Raw genomic sequence first — 23,909 nt, 5'->3', positions numbered from 1 at the left:
AGTAAAAGAACTCTTAGAAATATGAAAGACATATTTGAAGAAATTATTCTTTCTCAAACACTTGAATAAAAACCAAGGTAAAATTAATAAACTTTCAATTCACAGAAGATATACAATTTTCAATGAAAATTCATATGTAGGTTTTAGGAAACTTCAGTCAAAAGAATATCTGTTTTTATCTCCTTTGAAAAATCCTAAAGTTAATTTAACTGAGATAACTTTTGAAAAAGAAAATAAAGGGGACATTTACTTACAAAATTTTTATTATCCTATAAGAACTAAAAATAATATGAACTGACAGTCACTTACATATATGATTTACTATTTAATATAGTTTGAATTGCAAATCTGTGAGTAAAGAGAGGAATTCTGAAGATAGGAGGAACATTTTTGATTTGCATCTCTCAAATGACCAGGGTTGAACATTTTTTCATATACTCATTTGCTATTTGTATTTCTTCATCTGAAAAGTGCAGATTCATCTCAGATGCCCATTTTTGGATTGGGTCTTTGAATTGGAGAGTCTACTTATTTTCAATTCTTTTGTCTGAGGGACAATTGTCTAAAATTTTTTCCCACTCTGTTGGTTGTCTTTTCACTCTGTTGGTGATTTCTTTTAGATACGCAAAATCTTTTTAACAACACATGATCCCAGTTGTTGATTCTTGGAAGTATTTCTTGTGAGGTCTGGGTTTTGGTCGTGAACTCCCTGCCTATACCTATGTCTTGAAGATTTTTATCTACTTTCTCTTCCAGCAGATTTAGTGTTTCTGTTTTAATATTTAGATTTTGGTCCATTTTGATTTTAGTTTAGTGCATAATGATAGATATGGTTCTGGTTTTAGTTTTTAGCATTTGGAAAGCCAGATTTTCCAGCACCACTTATTAAAGAGGTTATCTTTCTTTGAGTGAACATGTTTGGCCTCTTTGTCAAAGAGAAAGTGGCTGAGTTGTGTTTACAGTTGTGTCTGCATCTTCTAATGTATTCCACTAATCCTCAGGTCTGGTTTTCTTTTTGTCTGTACCATACTGATTTTATCACAGTAGCTTTGTAGTATAATTCCAAATCATGGATTGAGATGCCCCATGCCTTACCTTTGTTGCCCAGAACTGCTTTTGCTATTCTAGGTTTCTTCTGTTTCCAAATGAATTTTAGGATGATTTTCTCTAGTTCTGTGAGGTGTGATAATGGTGTTTTGATTGGGATTGCATTAAATCTGTATAAAAATTTTGGGAGCATAGCCATTTCACTATGTTGGTTCTTCCTATCCATGAGCAAGTGATATCTTTCCATTTTATGATATCTTCTTCAATCTCCTTTTTTCAGTATATTGTAATTTTCAATGTATAAATCTTCAACTTCCTTTGTTGGATTGATTTCTAAGTATTTCATTTTGGGGGATGCTATTTTGAAAGATGTGGTTTCCTTAATTTCACTCTCTGTGAGTTTATTGTTTGTATACAGGAATGCTTTCAACTTTTGAACACTGACTTTGTATCTCACTACACTACTGAATTTGGATACTAAATCTAGAAGTGTTTTGGTGGAGTTTTTGGGGTCTTCTATGTAAAGTATCATGCCACCTGCAAATACTGATAATTTAACTTCTTCCTTTCATATCTTTGTTCTTTTTATTTTTTCTCTTGTCTAATTGCTCTGGCTAATATTTCCAGATCTAGACAGAATAGGAGCAGTGATAATGGACATTCTTGTAGCTGGTTTTAAACTGAAAGCTTTCAGGTTTTGACCATCTAGTATGTCAATAGCTGTTGGATGGCTTTTATCAGATTGAGGTATAGACTATCTATTCCAATTTTCTGTAGGGTTTTTATGATGAATGGGTATTGGACTTTTTCAAATGATTTCTTGGTCTCTATTGAAATGATTATGTGATTTTAGTCTTTAGCTCTGTTAATATGGTGTATTACATTTATTGATTTGCATATGTTGACTCATCCCTGCATCCCCGACATTAATCCTACGTGGTCATAGTGTATAATCTTGATGATTTGCTGTATTCAGTTTGCCAATATCTTATTGATGACTTTTGAATCTATATTCATTAGGGAGATTGGTCTGTAGTTTTCTTTTCTGGTTGGGTCCTTCTCTGGTTTAGGTATCAGAGTACTGCTTGCTTACTCATTAATTTTTTTAGTATTGACAAATTAGGGGAGAAATTAAATTAAATAAAGTGTGCTGAATTTACATTATGCGTAGTATCAATGGATAAATTATATAAAATACATTTTTGAAAGAATATTAAGTTATACATTAAAATCTATTTTAAAATTTACTAACATATAAAGATTTTTAAAAGCAGAGAACACTTGTGCAATATAATGTTGATATATAGAATGAGAAGAAAATGCTTCAACAGATTAACAGTGGTTTATTTCTGATAGTGAGACTTTTTCTTCTTGAACTCTACTTTCTTATTATACTTTTTGTGTTTTTTCCCAAATATGGTATAATATGTATTGGTTATATAATCAAAGTTATAATTGAAAAATAAAAGATGGGGAAAATAACTCCATTTATAACAACAAAATTGATAAGCTTTTAAAATACCCATGAACATAAAGGATCTATGAAAAACTGTATGAAATAAACCAATCAGAAAAAGCAAAAATAAACAGGACATGTCAGCACATCTTTTGGGAAAAACAAAGAGGGTTCCTGATTTTTGAGGAACTAGGACAGATTAGGAGGTGGCTAAAGACTTTGATCCCTATTAATGTTGATAGCAGCTATAGCTAGACTTTGGTGTCTGCTACATAAAAATAAACTCTGATATTTTCTAGCAAATGGAAAATGACTTCAATGAAAATTCAGTAATTTTGCTATGTAAAAGCATGCTTTTGTTTCTTGAATTATAAAAAGAAATCATAGACAAGCAATTTATCAGAAACTGAGCATAATCTGCCCCTTTGAAATGATTGCATCTCCTAACAGTGTAACCTTAACTTATTTTCAGATGTTCAAAAGATATTACTGGAGAACATACAGCACTTAAGTGCCAGGGAGGCAGCTGTTTTGAAGGAAAATGCAAATTCAACAAATTAACAGGATTGTATAATAAAGAATGTGAGTTCATACCACATAAGCAACAGACTGTGAAGACTTCCATAATGTTTGCACAAAGTATTGATTCTGTAAGTACCTTGGTTTTTTCCCCCAGACTCTTACCAGTTTAGTGAGGCTTTTCCCCAGTGCTCCAGAGAAGATCAAATTTTAGAGAAAATTTTGTAGAAACTATCAGCTTTAGGAAACAATCAACAGCTAATTTTCTGGGACAAGCTGAGAGCACAAAATCAGGGATAAAATCACAACCTCCCTTTATTCTGTCCTATGTCCATTCTTTCTTGTTCACCATCTTTCTTCCACTAGCTTTTAATTTTAAGTGTTTAGAATGACTTCAGATACTCTTAACTCCATGCAGGCATACAAACTTTTAAATGAGACATTTACACAGGAAGATGATAGGCTGTTCTTTTCATTAGGCAGGAATGAAAATAATGAACAGTAGTCCTTACTTTAACTTCAAAAGAACTCTTTTCTGCTTGCATATTTGCCTTTAATTGTTAACCAAAATTTCAATGATTTAAAGTTGTTAATACTCTTAAGGAGTTCTTTCATGGTTTTAATGGCTTTAAACAGTGTAAAAATACTTCTTACTGTTTAGTTTGACTTGATTTGGTTTGTTGAGATCAGGTTTTGCTAGGCTGACCTCACACCCCTGAGCCTTCTGCATCAGCTTCCTCTGAGTGCTGGGGTTACAGATGTGCACCACTGTGGCAAGTTTATTTTGTATTTTTGATAACCAATTGGTCATAAGTGAACTTCACTCTCCATATTAATGTTAAATGTATAGACTAGCAAATTTTCACCAGATAAAATGAAATGCATGAGCTGACTGAGTTTAGTGGGGAGCCCTCATCTTCCAGTAGCCTACATAAAATTAAGTTTTCCCATTGGAATAAAGGGCTAAGTAACTTACCAGAATATATCAATAATGATGTGATATAATTTAAAATGTTTGATGAACCATAGTTTACCAGGCCCACCTCTCAATCTATCTCTGCAGTCTACCCCCAAACCTATTAAGAAATTTTCAGGAAGTGTTCAGATAATGTACAGATACTCTTTAACTTATGGCTGGGTTAAGTATCCCAATAAGCCCATCTTAAGTTGAAAATACTGTAAGTTGAAAATTCATTTAATACTCCTAACTTATAAGGCACCATAACTTAGCAATGCAGAGCACCAGAGTGTGGGTTGTTTACCCTGTGGTGGACTGGGAGCTGTGGCTCACTGCCTCTCTCCCTTCATCATGAAAGGATGTCTAACTCAGGAAATTACTAAAATTCAAAGTGCAGCTTTTATTGATTGTCTCTTTTGCATCACCGAAGTTGAAGAACCCCAAGTTGTACCATTATCAGTCAAGAGCTATCTGTGTTTTAAATTAGCTACAGAGTTAAATTTGATGTACAGATTTGGGGAATTCTGGTTGAGGTTCACATAAAAGCTTTTCAGGTTTCTTTGTTAAAAATCAGCCATGCTGGCCAAGCATGGTGGCACATGCCTGAAACCCCAGCACTCAGGAGGCTGAGGCAGGAGGATCATTGTGAGTTTGAGAGCAGCCTGGGCTACAAAGTGAGCTCAACACCAGTCTGAACTGCATAACAAGACCCAGTCTTAAAAAAGAAAACAAAAAGAAAAAAAATCAGCCATACTAATAATATGGGAAAACTATCAAAATTTATGGGTTGGAAAATGCAAATAAAGAGAAAGTAAGTGTTTTACAAGTAATAGTTACTTTCTAAATTATTAGACTCCAAGATATTTAAGATTTTTAATGGAATAATAGTATACAGTCACTGAGATGAGGAATTAGATTACTTTCTTTGTATACTGTGTTTCCCTTTTTAGTTCCTCAAATGCTAGGGACATAAACACCAAGAAAGGAAGAAGGAACCATTTTTTATTCGCTGTTAGTGCTGACTCTATTGCATGTATTTTATATTACTCTTGCATAATAAATGCCATCATTTTGCAGACTAAAATATTGAGGAATAAAGGGGATAAGGTTACTCTAAAGGCAACAAATTTAACATTGACCTTGTATTATGTGTTAGACACAGGGCCAAATTTTGAGGTACTAAAATTTAATGAGAAAAGTTTCTTGTATGGATGGTTTTATAACCGAATGCATGCACCACAGTGTTAGAAGGACCTTCTTGAAGTTTCTATGTTGTACTATAAGACCACAAAGAGTTGATTAGAAATTCTCTGGAGAAGGACAGAGCCCACCAGCTCCATAACTCTACATGTTCATAAAAGAACTCATCACCTTTCTCCAACACTGCCCCTGCCCTGTGTGTGTTACCTAACTCACTGTCACTATGAAGCCTCCAGCTGCCCATATCTGGAAACTGGAAGTTTCCCTGCCTTCCTCTACAACTAAAAAATAACCAAAATCAATACATTTCACCAGTGGGACGTCCAAGTGGATTACAGAGAAAGCTGGAATGATGGGTGTTGAAAGTCAGAAGAAGTGTATTGGCCAAGGAGAGGGAAGTAAGGAAGTGAAGTTTACTCATGCAGGGAGTGGGGGAGAAGATGGTACCAGGAGAAGGGTGCTGAAAATGGTGGTGAGAGGAGAGTTGTGAGGACTTGGACCTGCAAGTCTGAGGATTAGACCAAAGCCACCTGCAGTAGGTAAATGGATTTCTGAGGAGCTCTGTGGGTACAGCGAAGTTCAAGACATGGTGTGAGGAAACATCTCCAAATGAAGGCTAAGACATTCCCCCAGAATCCTCTGTAGTAGTTGTGGTGGTGAGCCACAGTATAGGTTAGCAAGGCGGACTGGGAAAAAAGATGGGAATTTAAACTATGAGCTATTTGAATAAGTACTTTACTGTTCACTATATTATTTTACTGACAATTTCAGGTGGTTGGGTTCTGTACCAAAAAAAACCACAATAAAGAAGCCCCAAACATGCAAAACCAAAAATGCAATCTCCAGAGCACATGGGAAGTGATCAGCAACTCTGAAGACTTTAAGAAAACCACGCCTATGACAACAAACCCACCCAACCCCACCTTCTCCTTGCTGCAGATTGGACAAAGGGTCGTGTGTTTGGTCCTTGATAAATCTGGAAGCATGGTGGTATGTTGACTGAGCCTTGTCTTCTCTATACCTCTCATAAATATGTGTATGGTACGCTCTGGAACACAGCTTTGAACTGGCTGGGAAAAAATGCTAATGCAGAATTAGAATAATCACAGTAACATTACCATCAGAAATGCCCCCTTTACTTCATTCCACAGAGATTTGGCATCAACTGTTTCATTTTCCAAATTAAATTAGCTTTAATTCGTGAGCAAAGATCTGCTAAGTGACATAAACTCAATTTTTTAATGTTTCACTGACATTATCTAGATCTACAGGACTAAAATTCTATGTAGGACTAATCTAGAGCTATCACTAAAGCATTGTACTTTAATGGTTGTGTTATCTGGTTTTATCTTTTACTATTTATGCAAAGGTTCTAAAATTCTACCCAAAGATGCTGCTAAACGTAAGTGGAAAATTTCCACCATAAGATAGGCCTCAAGCAAGTTTCTTGTTATTCACTCTATCTGAAGGCAGCCACCTCAGAATACCCTCTAGCTTGTTCAATAATTAATCTGTTCATTTAAACCTGACCTCAATGCTTTCTTTTTGCTTTTCCATCCAGAATGGTGACCGCCTTAACCGCATGAATCAAGCAGGCAAGCTTTTCCTGCTGCAGACTGTGGAGGACCGGACCTGGGTTGGGCTGGTGACATTTGACAGTAGGGCCCAAGTACAAAGTGAACTGAGACAGATAACAAGCAGCACGGACAGAGATGCACTCTCCAAAAGGTTACCCACCATAGCTTCCGGAGGAACGTCCATCTGCACTGGCCTTCGATCAGCATTTACTGTGAGACATGTTCCGCGATTGTGGTTTGCCAAGTTTGCAATTTTTTTTCCTAAGAAATGTTTCCAGTGTTTCCATATATGGCTAGTATCTAACTGAATGAGACAACCAAGAGCAAGGCAATGCTTCAGATGATGCAAAGACATAGGCCCCCAACACTATTATTAACTAATTTATTCATGGTTTTGTGCTTTTCTGCATCTGTACAGTTATGCTTTTTTCTGCACGCATGCTTGCGCTCACAGTATTTGTGGAGGCCTTCTACATGCCAGGCATTGGGCTGGGCACTAAGGGTACCATGAAAACCTGGGTGAGATTCATTATATTAGTAACACACATAGCTGTTTACTCCTGGGGCTGGGGATTAAGCTCAGCAGCAAAAGCGCCTGCCTGGCAAGCGCAAGGTCGTGAGTTCGGTTCCTGGTACTGGAGAAAAAACCAAAAACAAAAAAAAGCTGTTTACTCCTGAGCTGTAATGAGCTCTGCGAAGGAAAGGTATACAAGGGGCAGTAGTATCTTCTGTGGCCATAAATAGTACCTTCTATTCCATAAAGTATCTTCTATGGAAAAAAAAATCTATAAATACGGTGAAATTCTGAGGCAGCTGGGCACTCCAAAGGCCATCTTGTTGGGGAAGAAGATGACTTGTTGAAGCAGCAGCTTTAGGAACTGTAAATTGTATTGGGTTATATCCAAAGATCTCACATACTGATCCAGTTACCTCAGTTAGATCCAGTTATATCCCTCAGTTAGACATCAGTGTCTCCTCATTTTCAAGAAAATTTGGTATAAATTCTTCTAATATTTAAGATCTTTCATTATAAATCTACTACCTGCTTTTCCAGGCTAAGCACCATGGCCTCTTCCTAGTATCCTGCGTGTAAATAAATCGAATCACCTGTCCTTCAGAGCATCCACACCTTTGGCAAGCTAGCTCCTCACCCAGAGTAGGTTCTTCTCCTTTCTTCTCAGATCATACCTACTTTCAGCAAACCATCACAGGCGTCCTGTACTTCCTGGCATCTTTCCTGATCTTTTCATCTGTATAGGAGTATCTCTTCCTGAATCTTACAACTATTTTTTTATTTAAAAACATCTCTTAAGACTTCTGGACCCCTCTGTCTTATTATCTAATCATGTATTTCAACCAAGAAAAACTTCCTTAGAGGTAGGACTTAATCTTTTTTACCTCTCAGTCTGTTGACATGCTATCATTTAGACAGGAAGTTCTTTGTAAATAAAATTTAACCGAGTTATTTGATACACTACTAACACTTAATGTTTAATTACTCCAAGTAATCTATAGTTATGGAGGGGGTATTTAGCCATATGAAACAGAACAGCAGGCTGACTGAGTTGGGCTGGCCTAATGCTTCAGAACCTCACAACTCCTTGGGCGTGTCTGCCCTCTGCCTACTCTTTAGGCATAACACACATATTGGAGGGTGACAGGGATGTCACAGCTCTGAAATAGGCAGCAGGAATATGTATTTCCCAGCTCACATAGTTAGCTGTGGACACTGGACATGACCATTTCCTCAGTGTTGTCTGTCCCTTTGGCCCTTTTACTCTATCTTGAAGATCAGTTCCCTAAAAGTACTTTATACTGTATATATAGTCAGCAGCAAAGCCCTCCTCCAGGCCAGGAGCATGGATCCTGTACACACCTGGGTTCTGCCTCTGCCACCACCCAAGCGTCGATTAAAAGACTGATGGAGGGAATAACACTGACAATGAAAGATGGGAGAGAAAGAGTGCAAGGAATGCAACTGGAATTTACAAGGCTCCTCTTCCTGGTGGAGGCCGGGTGTGGGCTGCAGGATTTATACGACTTTATGTGAGGAGGCAAAGGGCCTGGGAGCCTTGGAGCCCTGTCGTCCAGATCCCTGCTGGTCCATGCTGTAGAACCTGGTCAGGTCTGTCCTCGCCTCCTGCAGTGGTGCTTGCAGGGGTGGTAAGAGGACCTGTTCACTTTCCAGGTGTGACCATGGCCCAGTGGTCCTCGCTGGCTGGCTCCACTACCACAGTTGGGACAGCCCATGTCCTCCACTGGGTCCCATCCAGGCTGCACATGCCTCAGAGGATCGCCTTCTGTTACCTTCTGACTCTCCACTCAGCCTTCCTTATGCAGGTGTGGGAAAATCTTCCTATTTTCCCTGAAACACAGCATTGATGAGGGCATGAGACAAGAGAGTCCAAACTGACCATTTCTTCTCTATTCTCTCAGGCCCTGAGCTTGGTCAGACCAAGGCACAACTGCAGCTGGCCCACTCTGCGGCCCTGTCTCCTTCCCATGGCCACAGTCCCAGTTCTGCTCTCTCCCTGTGTCCTCACTGCTGCTGTGTGTGTCCTCCTCCGGCCTCTTCTCAGAGCTCAAATAGGGAGGGAGAGAGAAGGTTCCTGTCCTCAGCTTTCCCTTCAACCTTCTGAGGTTCTCATCCAGAGTGGGGTTTCAGCACTTAGGCCTGATTGCTGGTTTTCCCTACTTCTGGGTCTTTCCTTTCACTCATTTAGGGGACCTATGGACTCCTGCCTTCCTTTTCTTAAGTAGATAACATATTCTTTATCTAACTTTCCTTCCATCATAATCTTTTCCAATGTTGGCAGAAGGAGTGTCCTCTCTATCATATATACATGTATATATTTATAAAATCCAAGTCTACCAAGGATAGTTGAGACAAAACCATCATAGGACAACTAGGAACTGGGGACTAATAGGAACAAAATGCTTTGCTTTAATTAAAGGACTAGGAAAAATTTTAATTTCCTGTAATCTGGAAATAACCAGTCAGAACCAACACCAGCCATACATAGCTAGTTATCATCAGAGTAGTAAATACCATACAAGTTAAAATCTTCCCTGGGTCCAATATCCTGAAATATCTCCTACCTTGAGGGTATTTTCTGAAGGCATCCTGGAACCTCTGGAAGTCCATCAAGGAGAGATCAGGTAAAGAAAATGAGAAAGTCCTTTGTTGTTTCTCCAGTGCTGTCCATCCCCAGAAGTGTCTGCACCCCACAGCACCCCTTTCTGTAGGAGGCCAACCAAGGGAAAGATAATGGCTAAATTCCATAAAGCCAGGCTTATAGTTGGTGGTACCCAACTATACTCCCAGAACTCTGAGAGGCTGAGGCTGGAGGATCACAAGTCTGATCCCTGCCTGGGCAGCTTAGTGACTTGTCTCAAAATAAAATATTAGGGGAGGCTGGGGATGTAACTTAATGTGAAGGCCTGGATTCAGGAGAGAGAAGAAGAGAGAGAGAGATTGATTCATGATGTTGGTGCTATAAAATCATATCATATGATGAATGTGAACATTATGTATATCAAGAATGTACCATTTATATTAATTTTAAAAAGGAAAAAGCAAACAAGAAAAGCACACCCCGAAACACTCCCACATGGTGACACACCTCCAAACACTCCCACGTAGCTCTGTTTATTCCCCCAGAGCTGCTCTCTTTGTCTGGTGTAAAAATGGTTTTTACACACTGGTAACGCATGTTCTGAATTATGTCCTTAGGTGATTAGGAAGAAATACCCAACAGATGGCTCTGAGATTGTGCTGCTGACAGATGGGGAGGACAACACTATCAGCGGGTGCTTTAATGAGGTGAAGCAAAGTGGAGCCATAATCCACACAGTCGCCCTAGGGCCCTCGGCAGCTAAAGAGCTGGAGCAGCTGGCTCAAATGACAGGTGAGAGATGACCGATTGGGTAAGACCCACTGCACTATCCTTCCCACTGGACTGAGAACTCCATGAACTGGACAGGAGCAGGAATTGGGGTGAAGAGAGATGGGAGTGGTCTCCTTACCATGAAAATGAGCTCCATCCACTTATTTTAAGACCTTGGTCTAGGAATAGGGCAGTCTGGAGAAGACAGGTCAAACATGCTGCCTTAGTGAGGAGTCAGGCCTGCTTTCTTTCCAGGCACCTTATAAGAACTAAGAGGACTCTAATGCATTAACCAGGGGCCACTTACGTTCATTTGACAGTGACCAAAAGACACAGGGGAGACAAGTAACAAGCCACTGACTGCATACTACCGTGATGTAAGTGTTATATTAGCAATAGAAAGTACTACAAGGCACAGAGAAGGGAGAATTTAACCTTTCCTGGGGAAGGAAGTCCTGGGAAGCAGAGCAAGCAGTAGCAGGGAAGGGCAAAGAGCCTCATGAACAGAACGAAGCAGAGGTTTGCTCCACAATGTAGTGTATAATGCAGTTTCTCTATAAAACATTCATGTACCATATATCTAATTCCCACAAACAGATGGGTTAACTAGATCCCACAGGTCTCTGGCTACTTTAGCAGAGTAGGGGAGCACAATCTGTTTCTTTATATTACTTAGGTAGGGATGGTATGCAGCTTATAAATTATTATCTTGAGCTGCCTTTTGGGGCAACTTGGATGGCATTTTAATAGTTTAAATATAATTTCACATTAACTGGGTTAGTTATACTCATTCTAAATAGCCCAAAATTGTCAAGCTTGGTGTACAATCTTGTTTTTACTAGGTATCCTACTCTCTATAACTGTTCTTTTGTGTGCTGTTATTTCTTGCTGTGGTCACCTACATGTCTTAGTTGAGTTAGAAGAAAACTGAAGAGCTAAGTGTGATAGAATTATATCTCAAGCATAAACCAATCACCAATGAAAGATGCAACAGCAATACAGAAGGTGTCCTTCTTGCCTCAAGGTGAGACCACCTTGGTCCCACCGTGATTCACTTCCTGATGCAGAGACCCCTGGGCCAGCTTTCTGCTAGACTCCAAATTTAGCTTCTCCCCTGATCTTTCCATCCCTTCCTGCTCCCTTTTTATTTGAGAACTTTCTTTCCCTAATCACATGTGCCCAAATGCCTGAGAGAGGCTTAATGAATTTGCTCATGTCCAACTACACGATTTTTAAAATTAGGTTTTATAATATTAATTTTAGCTTCTGAGAGAGTCAAGCTAATATGCACACAGTTGAAGCAGCCCGATAGGTGACAGAGTTATTGCTAAAGCTTTAATTACTAGGATTAAAAATTTAGTATCACCTTCCGAGTTAATCTGTGCATACATTTGATGTTGATCTATTTTTACCGTAATAACACAATGGAATATTTATTGTATGTATTCTGCCATTTTAGCAACAGCTAAAGTGTTGCAAACACTTGCGTTCTGGAAAATAACCTCTGATGATGTAATTGCATTTTAGGAGGTTTGCAGACATATGCTTCCGATCAAGCTCAAAACAATGGCCTCATTGATGCTTTTGGGGCCCTTTCCTCAGGAAATGGAGCCGTCTCTCAGCGCTCCATCCAGGTAGGAGTTTTTCCTCCTTGTTTTTATTTATTTATTTATTTAGTGTGTATGTATATACATGCATGTGTTTATACCTAATCATGGCCAAGGTACAAAATTTAATGGTTAAAAATTTTAAATTCTATATTCCTCTAATATTGCATTAAAATGAAAATAAAAGATTCAATCTAATATTAGTTATTATTCCTAAAATGCAACACTACTCATCTAAATGAGGCAATTAATTTTTACTTGTTTAGAAATAAAACTTAGTGAATTCCTCTAGAAATCAGCAACATAAAATATAATGGGTCCAAGAATTCTTAACATCTGCTAACAAGCACCCGTAACAATATAATTGGCTCAGAATTTTCTTCAGAGTAGATCATCTCAATTACAAATTTTCTGGGATACGTGTTCAGGGATTACTAGCTCTATTTTTCCATTACCTCAAATCTCTAATATTTGCCAGGATTGTTATAGAACACAGGGAAGCACTTTGCACTGTGGGAAAGTCTATGCTGTCCTTTCAGCTGCCTGGACTTCAGTCCTCAGTCTGTCATTAACTCTGACCATAAGCAAAACCTATCTAGGTACGAACCAGAAAATGTCCATGACCCCATCTGGTTCCAAAATTTATAGAAAATCAAATTGTCTTCCAAAATTCTTGGGACTATTTTTAAGAGAACAAATGCATTTAAAATGCTCTTTTGTGACAGCTGCAGATATTACACAAGAATTTTTAAACTACAGAGAGTAAACAATCACTAATGACATTAGTGCAAATTATAAGTTTTATTATAAAAGTTTGGGTAGATGTAAAAGAATACAGGAATGTCCAAGCCTAAATGTCACATTTCAAAACCATAGGCTTTTGGGTCTACTAATAAGGGCGCTGGCCTAGGACCACCAGTCTCCTTCTCAGGGACATAGGACAGGATAAAACATGGACAAGATTTTTTTTAGTTACAAGGGTCACTGGGATGGTCAGAGCCCAGTAAGACACAGTGTGGTGTCCTCGGCCTTTATTAGGTGCCCCGCTTGATTGGGGGATGTGCTGGTGGGCTGCAAGAAAGAATGAGGGTGAACTGCTGACATGGCCAAGTTTCAAGAATTGAGGAACAATGCATTTATGGAAAAACACACAGGAGCAGATCATGGGTAACTAGTAACCTGACTGTCTGCTAATGGCAGCTACTGAGCTATTCAAGTCTTCAGCTGCCGTGGTATCTTGCTTTGAGTTGCCAGAACTTCACAGGCTGTTTGCTAGCCTCAGTTCTGGCCATTGGCTTAAAATTATTCTGTCTTTCAGCAAGCTGAGGGTCTCACCACAAGTTATGCAGGCCTAGGGCAGACTCTCAATTTATTTTTGTGCCAGTTTATTCATGCTAATTATTGTCTGCTCTGTATGACATCAAGCTGGTCCTCAGCATCTACTGATATAGCATTAATTAAATCTAGGAAAATAGTGACCATACCTGTCTGGGTTATCCTAGATCAGATTTAGAAAATTAAACTCAAGAGTCTGGTTTGAAAATGAAAGGAATATGTGGGAGGAAAGCAGTTAAACTGATGAAATGACAAACTCACTGGCAGTTTCTAGGAACTGTTTTTATATAAAGAAACCAAAGAGGTAGAGAGATGGAGAATGGAAGGACTTACTTACCTACCTGCCACAGAATCAGATCTAAGAGCCTGTCATTTGCAGATCATTTGTAATCTACCTGTGAAACTAGGACAACTGGCTCCATGACTAGGCCACTCTGTCTTCTCACAGGCATCACCTTGAGGACAATTAATATCTAGCACATAATCCTCAAAGTCATTTTCTACATAAGGCTGATTAATCCTTCCCCACTTCAATCCCTGCTCTGTAGCTCCTCTACTCCAAAAAACAAATTCACCGTGGTCATCAACATATTTCATCTACCTTCATAGGGACGTTGGGCATGCTCAGCCTAGCAGTTATCTGTAATTCAAATAATCTATGTGTGGGTAAAAAATAAGTCACAGCAAATCCTTTAAGGTTTATAGTTTAGTGATGAGCCATGTCCCTTCATAACTCTAAGATAAGTACAGTGTGATGAACACTGGGTAAAGGTAAAAGAATACAGGAATGTCTAAGCCTAAATGTCACATTTCAAAACCATAAATGGTCACAACTAGAGACCATACTCATAAGTGAAATAAATCAAACATACATGTGCAAGCACCACATTGTTTCACTAGTGTAAAACCTGAAAGAGTTAATTTGAACTAGGAGATATGATAGACATTGTGAATTGATAGGAAAGCACTCAAAGGTAAAGGGCAACTGGGATGTGGGAAAAGAGAAGGGAAAGAAGGAGAAATTTTGTACGTATGTATATGCAGGATAGTTAACATGGCTGCTCTACTGTCTTGTATTTCTTTGCTGAAAGAAACTGTCAATGAGTCCTTGGTTGATCAGCATTGCATGTCTATATCTGTTTTCATGAGAAACCACTTTGAAGATATCAATATGTAATACAACAAGCATTGTTAATTCCCTACCACTTTGTTTGTAACTCTGTACTGTCTGTACTGTTCTTTTGCTATTTTGTAAAATGTTGTCTGTCTGTTAATATTTTCCTCCTTTTAGTTTTAAAATTTAAAAAAAGGGCTGGGGATTTAGCTCAGCGGCAAAGCGCCTGCCTGGCAAGCGCAAGGTCGTGAGTTCGGTTCCCAGTACTGGAGAAAAACCATTAAAAAAAAAAAGTTCTGCTTATAAAAAAAAAAAAAAAAAAAACCATAGGCTTTTGGGTCTACTTATCAGGGCCCTGGCCTAGGACCACTAATCTCTATCAGTGAACTAATAGAAATAAAATTCTATAAGAGTTCACAGGAAGGAAAGATATTGTTTCAGTAATAAATGAAGAACATAAAAGAAAGTTTCATGGACAAAGTGATCAAGGGAGTTACTGGGGATTGAACTCAATCTTAGGTCTTAGCACTAAGCTATATCCCCAGCCATGTTTTCTTTTTCCTGAGACACGGTCTTGCTAAATCACTACATTGTCCAGGTTGGGCTTGAATTAATAATCCTCCTACCTCAGCTTCCCAGAGTGTTGAGCTTACAGGCTTGTGCCAGCATGCCCAGCTGAGAAAGCGAGAGTTGAACTCAATTTTTAAGGATGAGTAAGATTTAGAAAAGTGGAGAGAAATATAAACACTTCTAGGAAAATAGACAGTGAAAGAAAGTCATAGATTTATAAAAGTTAGAGATTGACTGAATTTAGGGATTTAGTAAAGTCAGGGATTCATAAGGATTCTTTGAGAAAGTGGTCTTGTTTCAGCAGAAAATTGTGTAAGCTAAGGCTAGAAAGGTAATTTAGATCTGGATCATAATAGTTGCAAGCACCAAATCAGGACTCATGCATTACTGATGGTTTTGTACTTGGAAGTGGGAGGAGTGGAAAAGATAATTCAGTGTGAGCTGTGTTCTGCAGAAGGTAAAGAGTTGTTTTCTTAACAGCTGGAGAGTAAGGGATCAACCCTCAAGAACCTTCAGTGGATGAATGGCACAGTGACTGTGGATAGCACAGTAGGAAAGGACACTTTGTTTCTTATCACCTGGACAACGCAGCAGCCCCAAATTTTTCTCTGGGACCCCAGTGGAACGAGACAGAATGGTTTTGTAGTGGACACAGCCACCAAAATGGCCTACCTCCAAGTCCCAGACATTGCGAAGGTATGGAGTCAGGTTTTTTTTCTTTCCTTCTTATAACCTGACAAGATAAAACAAAATTTAAACAAAATAATTGTGGCTTTAAAAATGTTGGTAGGTGTTAAAAGGAGAGTAAGTACTGAATCAAGAAGAAAATGATGGAAAAATCTCCATCCAATGGAAAATCGCTCTGTTTGCCAGCAGATGGAAAGGAAATTGATGATGTTTTCTCAGATATTAAAGGGAGAATCTTCAATTACATAGCACGGAAGATGCAAAACAACTCTTGAAGTTTTGACAACACAAAAGAGGTTCCTTCTACCTCAGAAATCCATCCCTTAGGAAACCAAGGCAATGATAAATGAAGGCATGGCTTTCAGACCTCATTTTCTGATTGGGATCTTCTCAACTATGGGAAACATGTAGTCTGTTCGAACACTCTGAAAATTGCCCTGGCTAACAAAGTGTCAGTGACACCCACATCTTAGATGTGCTTGCAGCACACTTGTGTCAGGCAGCCTTTTCCTATAGGCGACACTGAAGGTAAGCCTTTGTCACACAGTTATTTATTGGAAATGTCTGCATCTATTTTGACCAGGTTGGCAATTGGAAATACAGTCTGCAAGCAAGCTCACAAACTGTCACTCTAACTGTCACCTCTCGTGCATCAAGTGCTACCCTGCCTCCAATTACAGTGACCTCCAGAATGAACAAAGACACAGGCAGATTCCCCAGTCCTATGGTAGTCTATGCAAATATTCGCCAGGGAAACTCACCAATTCTCAGGGCCAGTGTCACAGCTGTGATTGAATCAGCAAATGGAAAAACAGATACCTTGGAATTACTGGATAATGGAGCAGGTAACCATCCAAGAAATTGGAAAATATATTTTTGTTTTTCCAAGAAGCAACCAGGGAATGGCAGGATATGGGTCTGGTGAAAGAGCCCAGTATTGGATGGCTGGCTGAAAGAATCCTCTCTCCCCATAACTCCTGTACTCCAAAATGTTGGAAAACATGAAGAAAGAGCTTTCCTTAGCTTTTCCAAAACCAAAATGCATCGGCTCAATAGACTCGGTAGACTCTAGGGAGTTTTCAGACCAAACTAAAAGAAGATAAACTAATAGCTTATTTTGTGTTATTCTCCCCAATACACACTTCCCTCTCTTCCTCTCTCTCCCCTTTTCTGTCCACACACACACACACACACACTGCACAGTTGTGTGTATATGTATACAAAAGCATACATACAAAGATATATAGATGTATAGCTTCATTTTTATGTTTACCATTCATTTTTAGACATTATTATCCTTCCATTACAGTGAATAAGTGAAGGCTTTCATATCTCAAAAACAGCAGCAATGTATCCCAGCACACTTCTCATGATTCCTATGTCTGTGCAGACTTGATGTTAGCTTTCTCCCAAAGTGAAATCTCTGCCCATTATTCTTGTATTCAAGAAAATTATCAGAGAGTGAAAAAGAATTCTACATTTCTTTCCAGAAGGAATATGTCTGCTTACTAGGATGCAAATATCCTCATTAGAATGAATTTCCCAGCTAAAGCTACCTTGGGGAGAAGTCAGAAATTTTATTAAATAATTATATAACACATTTTCTTCCCAGTCACATACAGTAATTCAACTCTGGCTGAATACATACTTATGAAATAGTTACCTTGTGCTATGTTGGATGTAACAGAGACACAGGACCTGATCTCTGATTTCAAAAAGAATGAATAATTCAAGCAAAGATAGATACATATAAAACTATACACAGATAGTGGTAAAATAAGAAGCAGGCCTCTTCCTGAGCATAATAAAATCTTAAGGTCTTTTGGAAATAATGCTGAATTTCTTTTTGCTGTGAGAAATGCTAACCTATATATGAATGTCCAGATGCCTTTAACACATTCATTATTTCCTTTATTTCCTTGTCCAGGTGCTGATGCTACTAAGAATGATGGTGTCTACTCGAGGTATTTTACAGCTTATGATACAAATGGAAGATACAGTGTGAAAATATGGGCCCTGGGAGGAATTAATACAGCTGGACAGAGGGCAGTGCCCCAGCCAAATGGAGCCATGTATATGCCTGGCTGGATTGAGAATGGTAAGTAATCTGGCTAGAGTAAAAGGCTTGGGAGCAGCAGGAAACCATTAAGCCTGTGACGCAGGGTGATTCAGGATGGACTGAGGGTTTATCGACCTTGGTACTATTGGTATTTTGGGCCGGACAGCCTTTTGCTGTAGGGCGCACTGTGCTGAGTATTATAGATTGTTTAGCAACATCCTCGGCCTCCTCTCATCAAGAGGTCAGGAGCGGGGGCTGGGGGTTTAGCTCAGCGGCAAAGCGCCTGCCTGGCAAGTGCAAGGTCGTGAGTTCAGTTCCCGGTACCAGAGAAAAACCAAAACCAAAAAAAAAAAAAAAAAGAGGTCAGGAGCCTCCCTCAGTAATGACAATAAAAAATGTCCCAGATACCATCCATTGTCCTCTCAGGAGGCAAACTAGTTGAAAACCACTTGACAAAATGTAACTTTTGACTGTCTTGGTATAAATCCTAGCCCTCTATCAAATAAAATGTAAAATTTACTTTTGCTTCACTTTTCTCTGTTGTAGAGATAATAATAATAATGCCTCATTTGATGGTAGTGAGGAATAAATAGGGAAATATATCTAGTACATTGCTGCTAGAAATTATTGTTTAATAAGCTTTTTTATTTTTAAAAAACATTAAAATAATGTTGTAATGAAGCTCATTTCACTGATATTAACATTACCACAAAGTGAAAATATAAATTAGAACATGTTATCTACATCAGTACTTCCATAAGCCCACTCTCTCCCTATCCTCCCTTCTTCACCATTTCCTCCTGTGGCTCAGACCGAGGAGGACAGTAGACTAGTCTGATACTGGCCAGCACATTGAGCCCACATGTAACCAGATGGCAAAATGATGTCTATGAAATAGGTAATTCTCTACCACTCTTGTTACAATATCCTGCCCTGGACAAGTGCAGGAATTGGGACAAAGACTGAGTCTAACAGGTTCCAGGACTTGCTTTCAATCCATCTCCACTGTGCTTTGGGCAGACCTCATCTTTTCACTCAAGTGGAGAATAAAGACCTTGTCTCTTTTCCTGGGTGAAGGAGGATTCTGGGATATATGGTGTCCTCTCAGCAAAGATGATTTTAGGAAAAACATGCTTTAAAAGATACCTACCTTAGTTACTTTCTTCTAGCTGGAACAGAATATCCAACAGCCATAAGTTAAAAAAGGAAAGGTTTATTTAACTCACACTTTGTAGCTAAAAGGTGGCTCCAAGTCATGTTGGCATGGAAGAAGGACATGGTAGAGAAGCAATCCATGGCAGGGCAGGTAGCAGACAGCAACTTCCCTTCTTCTTTCCCTTTTTATTCCACCTGAGCTATAACCCTATTGGTTAGTACCTCCCAAACTCAGGGTGAGTCTTCCCTCTTCAGGGAGTCCATCTCCCTTACTTGGAACTGTGTTAAGCCAGTAAGTGGACAAATCCAGTAACGCACACCCATGATTCAAAGCCCCACCTACAAGTACATATAGCTTTGAGGGGACATCTAGATACAAGCCATAACAACACCATTCCCCCTAAGATTCTTTCATATAGTTCAGCTTATTTTATTCTTTTTTCTTCTTGAGTTAGGGTGAAAATGTAGGAGAGGAGAGGTTCGGTGACTAACTTTAGCCTTTACCCCTTTCACAGAGGAATAGAGGATAGAGAGGCTATTAGTCCATTGATAATAGTAATAAAATCTTATGTGGTGCTGGGAAGCGGTCTTCTTCTCTCTATTCCTTGACAAGCCTTAGTAGTGAGGAGAAGTCTCTGTTGATAAACCAAATACATGAACCTACCAAAGCATCCACTTCATCTTTGCTGAAGATGTAGTTAGTAGGTATATAGATAAATCTGTCTTTATAGAGAAAAATATGAGAGGTAAAGAAGTAGAGTTTAAGAGAAAGTAAATTCTGAGTAATGCCATTTTAGGTTATAGTAATATTTTCATTAAAAAGATAGTCTGAGTACCCCAATGAAGAGGCTAGAGTATTTGTTTGAATCCAAAGATTACTTTTATACCACAAGAAGAGTGTGATAGAGTCTTTCATACCACAAGAATTGGGATTGCTGCAAGAACAAAGTTCCCACGAGTTCATTAAGCAAAGTCTTTCAGAAGTATAAGATTTTGGAATTCTTAACATAAAACATTTAATGAGAATATGTAATCAAACAAGAAAAATAAAACACAAATATGGAGAAAGTGAAAGAAAAATGCTTAGAATAAACGACCAAGGGAATTCTCGAAGGCCTAGATGATTCAATGTTAAATAAACGGGAAAGATCATGAAGCTTACAGTATGTTTATCTGGATGATAAAGATGTCTTAAGGGAATCTGAGGTGTAAGATAGAGGCAGCATTTAGACTGACTTTGTGGAAGGGTAAAACCAAGATAGTCAGAGAATGAAAAAGAGATAATTCCAGGGCAAATGTTATTAAAGCAAATTGCAAAAGGCTATTCACTAAATCTCCTGAAAATATCTGCAATATTAAAAAATCATTCTTTTTTTCCTCTCTGATGCAACCTGATTTGAAGTCTTATACCTGAGCTGCTAAAGTGAGCACAGACTTGGCGTCTTGTCATCAGACATTTAATATGAATGTCGTGTGTGGGAGGAAAGAAAAGTCAGAAGAGGGTTATCCAATAAAAAAGAAAGAGAGGCATAGCCATTTAGTGGTGTTGCTTACTATATTTTGAATAATCTTTTAATGCAGGTAAAATAAAATTGAATCCACCAAGACTTGAAAATAATAAGACTGATGTTCAAAAGAAACAAGTGTGTTTCAGCAGAACATCGTCAGGAGGTTCGTTTGTGGCCTCCAATGTCCCCAAAGCTCCCATCCCTGACCTCTTCCCACCTTGTCAAATCACCGACCTGAAGGCAAAGCTCCATGGGTACAGCCTCATCAACCTGACTTGGACAGCTCCTGGTGATGATTATGATCATGGACAAGGTAAGCTGAGTACAGTGTGGACCCTGACAAGCATTTAACAGCCAAGCAGAGGTGTAGACGGAAGTGAGGAAGGAAGGTGTGTGGGAATGCAGGGTAAGACAGAAGGCATGAGATTCTTAAATATCCTCTGAAATAAAATGTAAAGGGCTTTAAATGAGAGGGTTAGAATCTGAAAAGCTAGCCTTCTTGAGGAACACGATGTAAAAGAGAAGAGCTTTATTTTGACACCGTTTCAAAGGTTTCAGCCCATGGTTGGCAGGCTCCATGGCAGAGTCCACATGGTGGAAGAGTCTGCCACACAGGAAGGTTGCTCAAGTCATGGTGGCCAAGAAGCACAGGGAGAAGAGAGGAGCCAGGGAGAGAGACACACGCTTCCGGCTCGAGTCACCAGCGATCCGCCTCTTTGAAGAAGGTCGCACCTCTTAACAGCACATTCACCTCTATTCCTGACAGCAGCCTCATGATCACTTTCCAAACTCATGAAGATTTTGGGACCATTTTAGATCTGAGCCATAACAGGAAGGAAGAGGCTTCATCCAGGACAGGCAAACCTTGGGTTTTTTCTCAACTCTTGCCAAATTATCTTGGGATACTCCATTTTTCAGTAGTGATTTCTGGAGAAGGACTGGGAATAGAATAGAATATTTATGGAGAAGAAACGTCTTTTGGAAGAAATCTCAGGCCCTGCTGGATTTTGCTCAGAAAATGTTATCTTCTATGTGTAGCAGTGTAGGCAACACAGGGGTACTTGCTAGAAATGTAGAACCCCCAGCCCCACTCCAGATCTCATGAACTAAAGCCTGCATTTTAAGATCTCTGGGTGATTGTTACACACATTAATGTTTGAGAAGCCTTGGTATCACAATCTCCTCTATAAATAATAAAACAATAAGCAGTAATTAAACACCTTCTTCTCTTAGAACTTTTGAACAAGGTTTTTATGTCATGACCCATCCAATTTTACATGTATCGTTTTGTCAGGAAATATTAATCCTTGTCAATATGAACCATTGATTCCATGGATCCATTGGAACTTTATGGTGTGGTGATGTAATTTCTAATAGACTGAACAATTAAGATGTGAGAATGACAAGTCGCATCGCTTTTCTCTTTTTCTTTTCAGCTTCCAAGTATATCATTCGAATAAGTACAAGTATTCTTGATCTCAGAGACAAGTTCAATGACTCAGTTCAAGTAAACACGACAGATCTCATTCCAAAGGAGGCCAACTCTGAGGAAATCTTTGTGTTTGAACCAGAAAACATTCCTTTTGAAAATGGCACGGATCTTTTCATTGCTATTAAGGCTGTTGACAAGGCCAATCTGGAATCCGAAATATCCAACATTGCCCAAGTGTCTTTGTTTATCCCTCCTGCTCCAGAGACACCTAGTCCTGATGCTTCTACTGTTCCTTATCCTAATATTAGTATCAACAGCACCATTCCTGGCATTCACATTTTAAAAATCATGTGGAAGTGGCTAGGGGAATTGCAGCTGACGCTGGCCTAACACTGAATTTTCATGAGACAAGGAAAATAAATGATCATGCTAGTGATTAGAACCTTTTCTAAAATCTACTTCAGGCTTCCTGCAGGGGGCGATATAACAAAACGCTAAACAACTAGGAACACAAGTATATGTATGCATTCTCTCCCTTGAAATCCAAATGTTTAATCATTGTTAGGTCTTTTAAAAATGATTTTGAATTCTAGATAAAAGAAGCATTTTTATCAATGTAAGAGGCTATCTTTTAAATCAGTTTTAAGAAGCTTTGCCTGCTAAAAAGGACATGCAATTGCTGTTAATCTAATGAGTAGCTAAACGATTTTGTTTTCATTTAAACGATGCCAGAAATGCCCAAGCTAAATTATATAAAGCATGACTTGTAATATATGAGATTAGGAATGTGTCTTCATGTTTCCAGATCTGAGCAAGGATACTACCTGTAAGGAAGGGTTTTGCAATATAGAAAGAGATAACAGCATGAAGGTTCCACACACATGTATGCTACATGCATGAAATTACAAGTCAGTGATGCTTAAAAACACAGTGGCAAGCGATGCGGTGGGAAAGGTCCTCCAGGCCAGGAGGGAAGAGAACGTGTTTGAGAAATAAACATTTATGTGTGCCTTGTACCAAGTGCTCTGTTAATTGCTCTATGTACATTAGATTATTTAATGCAACTCAAATCATTCAACAAATGTCCATCGGCAGCCAACTATATTCCAGGCCTGTGTGAGGCTCCAAGGATAGAAAGGGAAGTAAGAGTTGACCTTTATCCTGAAAGCAGTGAAGAACTTTTGAGGATTTACTTCTAAAATCAAGAGGCAGATATGATCAGGACTGTGATTGAGAAAGGGACTTTTGAGGACCCCAGGAGTGACTGTAAAAAGGTGGGAGAAGCTAGAAGCATGGCAGATGAAAGGAAAGGAGAAGGAAAGGAAAAAGGAAGGTAAATACAGAAATAGTAATGGGGCATTCCCAGTGCTCCCAAGGGCTGATATTCTTCTGAAAGTGTTTCACATTCTCTGTCCATTAGCATAATGAGTTTAAGATATGGGTGGCTCTCTGCATGACTGAAAACAAAATATTTAGGATATTGTTTCTACCTAGATCCAAAATTTATTTATTTATTTATTTATGTACAGACCTTTTTTATTTCAAAACAGGATTTGAGGCACCTTAGAGATATATACAATAAGAAAAACAAAAATATTTATTTATTTATTTATGTACAGACCTTTTTTATTTCAAAACAGGATTTGAGGCACCTTAGAGATATATACAATAAGAAAAACAAAAACATGGAGTGAAGAAATATATAACAGAAACTAAAGGCCAGGTGTTGAGTGTATACCTATAGTTCCAGAACTCAAGAGGCTGAGGCAGGAAGATCATAAGTTGGAGGACAACCTGG

At 38.8% G+C, this 23,909-nt stretch overlaps 1 protein-coding gene across 1 annotated transcript in view; it reads left to right on the top strand.

Annotated features, from left to right (window-relative positions):
* The window catches only part of Clca1 (chloride channel accessory 1), a 29,698-nt gene extending 6,566 nt beyond the window's left edge, over positions 1-23,132 (top strand). Inside the window, exons 5-14 of the mRNA XM_005385128.2 lie at positions 2,976-3,153; positions 5,952-6,170; positions 6,742-6,969; positions 10,491-10,665; positions 12,172-12,278; positions 15,751-15,966; positions 16,541-16,802; positions 17,885-18,055; positions 20,753-20,992; positions 22,116-23,132. Coding sequence (XP_005385185.1) covers positions 2,976-3,153; positions 5,952-6,170; positions 6,742-6,969; positions 10,491-10,665; positions 12,172-12,278; positions 15,751-15,966; positions 16,541-16,802; positions 17,885-18,055; positions 20,753-20,992; positions 22,116-22,501 — 2,182 coding nt within the window. The 3' untranslated portion in view covers positions 22,502-23,132. The remainder of the gene's footprint in view (positions 1-2,975; positions 3,154-5,951; positions 6,171-6,741; positions 6,970-10,490; positions 10,666-12,171; positions 12,279-15,750; positions 15,967-16,540; positions 16,803-17,884; positions 18,056-20,752; positions 20,993-22,115) is intronic.
* Positions 23,133-23,909: the final 777 nt, after the last annotated feature.

This window comes from Chinchilla lanigera, unplaced genomic scaffold (genome assembly GCF_000276665.1).
Source record: "Chinchilla lanigera isolate Chin_1 unplaced genomic scaffold, ChiLan1.0 scaffold00022, whole genome shotgun sequence".
Lineage (NCBI taxonomy): Eukaryota > Metazoa > Chordata > Mammalia > Rodentia > Chinchillidae > Chinchilla > Chinchilla lanigera.
Note: the sequence above shows the minus strand (reverse complement) of the source record. Positions and strands in the feature narration are given on the sequence as shown.